At 58.5% G+C, this 2223-nt stretch overlaps 1 protein-coding gene and 1 pseudogene across 7 annotated transcripts in view; one reads left to right on the plus strand and one right to left on the minus strand.

Moving 5' to 3' along the window:
• Nucleotides 1-1790, minus strand: part of LOC103733636 — an 11575-nt pseudogene extending 9785 nt beyond the window's left edge.
• Arhgef40 (Rho guanine nucleotide exchange factor 40) overlaps nucleotides 1784-2223 on the plus strand; it is a 19861-nt gene continuing 19421 nt past the window's right edge. For 6 of the 7 annotated variants that reach the window (XM_029563299.1, XM_017797998.2, XM_029563301.1 and 3 more), the window contains exon 1: nucleotides 1784-2190. In XM_029563299.1, coding sequence (XP_029419159.1) covers nucleotides 2189-2190 — 2 coding nt within the window. In that variant the 5' untranslated portion in view covers nucleotides 1784-2188. Of the gene's footprint in view, nucleotides 2192-2223 lie in introns of all 7 variants that reach the window. The other variant, XM_029563300.1, reaches the window with a different exon arrangement.

Here is a 2223-nt window from a genome sequence, read left to right on the forward strand (position 1 = left end):
CCAAAGAAATGGGGATTCACACCAAAATAGGACTGATATATAATTAAAAAAAAAATTTTGGTCTTTTTTGAGACAGGGACTCCCTGCAGCCCCAGGTGGCCTGGAACTCACCAAGTAGACAGGCTGACTTTGAACTCACAGAGATCCACCTGCCTCTGCCTCTGGAGTGCTGGGATTAAAGGCGTGCGCCACCACGCCCGACTTGATATATAATATTTATATATTCTGTACATTTCTTATCCTAAAACAACTGAGATTTAGTACCCAGTTTCCTTGGAGAAAACAGCTAACAAGAACATAGTCTTTCATATCTGTCCCTAAAATTCACCATTATGGTCCTTCAATAACTTCCTCTAAGTTGAGGCACAGACCCTGGGACTCCATCAGATAATTTCCTTAAGCATAATGTTAGGTCACAGTAAAAAGAATCAGTATTTCAAGAGTGAGAGTGAGTGAGCTAGGGTTGAGACAATGAATAGGATTCGTAGAGCACCCTCTGAGACAGTTTTCCTAAGAACAGGCCTGTACAACTGTCTACTGGGCAGTATTTACAGAGCGGACACCAGGGGTAGCAAAATCCACTGCTCTTTGCTCCCTCCCAGACAGTAATCACAAGGAAGCTGGCTTCCGGCTTGACTGGAAGGTTGGAAAGAGCTCCATCTCCACGCTTCTGACAGGTCCTTGGATTCCCTGCCCTAGATTCTTTTTTCACACTATGGACTCTTCGAACTTCCAGGACTTAAGTTTCTTAAGTTTTCCAGATCCAACAGAGAAAGGGTGGAGTTTAGCATCCTGAAGTGAGGCTCCAGCATCCCAGCCTCATAGGGCTGCATCCACGGCCAGAGATGTTCTAAACTTCCCTCCAACTTTAGTTCCGCATGCCTGCATGCTCTAAGGACTGTGTGACTTTCCGGTCATCCCCTGAATGTGTAGTCCACCCTTTGGAAGGACCGGCTGTGCTACTGGCAGGGCGTTCCACTGCTGTGCCTGTCTTCTCCCTACTCCCCACCTCCGCCCTCCCCCTCACCCCTGCCCCCCACCCACTCCGGGCCTTCCTTTCCCATCCAGCCCGGGTGGAGGTTACTTGCAGTTTGTTGGTGTGGCTACAACTTTTCTTAACGAGCCTAACCCCGCCTTTGTCTGCCCTGTAAGATATCCGTCCCCAAGGACAAAAGCCCTAGTCGTGGTGGGTCTCTGTCGCCCTGGTCGCCCTGCTACTAGGAAAGTTCTAGCATCCAGCAGCACCCAAGCGTGGGGTCCGACCTGGGAGCTGCTGCTTCCCCTATTTTAGCAGAAGGGAGACAAGGGATGCGTGCAGGAGGAGGTGGCCAGGAAGAACTCAAAAAACGTCTGTGGATCCTATACACGGATCCTGATCCCGAGACCCTGACCCCTCGGCCACACCACTACCACCACCCTCAAGACCTCAGGATTTCGTAATTCCCTCCATGCCCCCACCCGCCCCAAGCGGCACACAGGAGCCCACTGTGGTACCCTGGAGGATGGAGGATCACAGCCCATGGAAATGGAAGGGAGAGGAGAAGGACCGGCAGACGCCAGGGCTTGGGGGAACCCGCTGGTTTCTCGGCCCTCCGCTCCATCTACAGGCAACCAGAGCGTGCCGGTCCTTCTGAGCTCCAGGACCTTCCGAAGCCTGGCGACGGAGGGAAGAGCCGCACGCCTGGAGATGGAGGAGGGCTTCCGGCTGCCGGACAGCCTCAGTCCTAGGCAGGGGACCCCCGGGAACTCGCGCTCGCCGCTGCGGTAGGGGGATCCAGACAGAGCCCGGCGATGGCGGGAACAGAGGGGCGTTTCGGGATGGGCGGGCCTCCGAGGGTCAGGGTCGCCGCAAGCCGCTGGAGGGCGGGGCGGGGCGGGAAGAGGGTTCGGGCTAGCGGGGCGGAGTGGCTGCGGACGTCGAGGGGAGAGGTCGGGAGCCCTGCGCCGGAGAGGGCGTCTCGGCTCCGGGTCCCGTGCCCAGGTAGGGGCGGGCGCTGCAGGGCGGGGCCGGGCGGCCGTCTCGGCCCTCCCTGGCGGGGCCCCGCGGCCTGGGAGCCCGAGCGGGCTGAGCCGCCGGCTCGGCCCAAGCTGTCCTCCAGCCAGACCCGGCGAGATCCAGCGCCGGGAGGGAGGCGGCGGCTGGCCCGGCCCCGCCCGTCCAGTGTCGGACGCCGCCCGGCGCCGAGCCATGGTGAGTCCCGCGTCGCAGCCCCGGGGCCCCCC

This window comes from Nannospalax galili, unplaced genomic scaffold, assembly GCF_000622305.1.
Source record: "Nannospalax galili isolate Female #2095 unplaced genomic scaffold, S.galili_v1.0 scaffold2256, whole genome shotgun sequence".
In the NCBI taxonomy this organism is placed as follows: Eukaryota; Metazoa; Chordata; class Mammalia; order Rodentia; family Spalacidae; genus Nannospalax; species Nannospalax galili.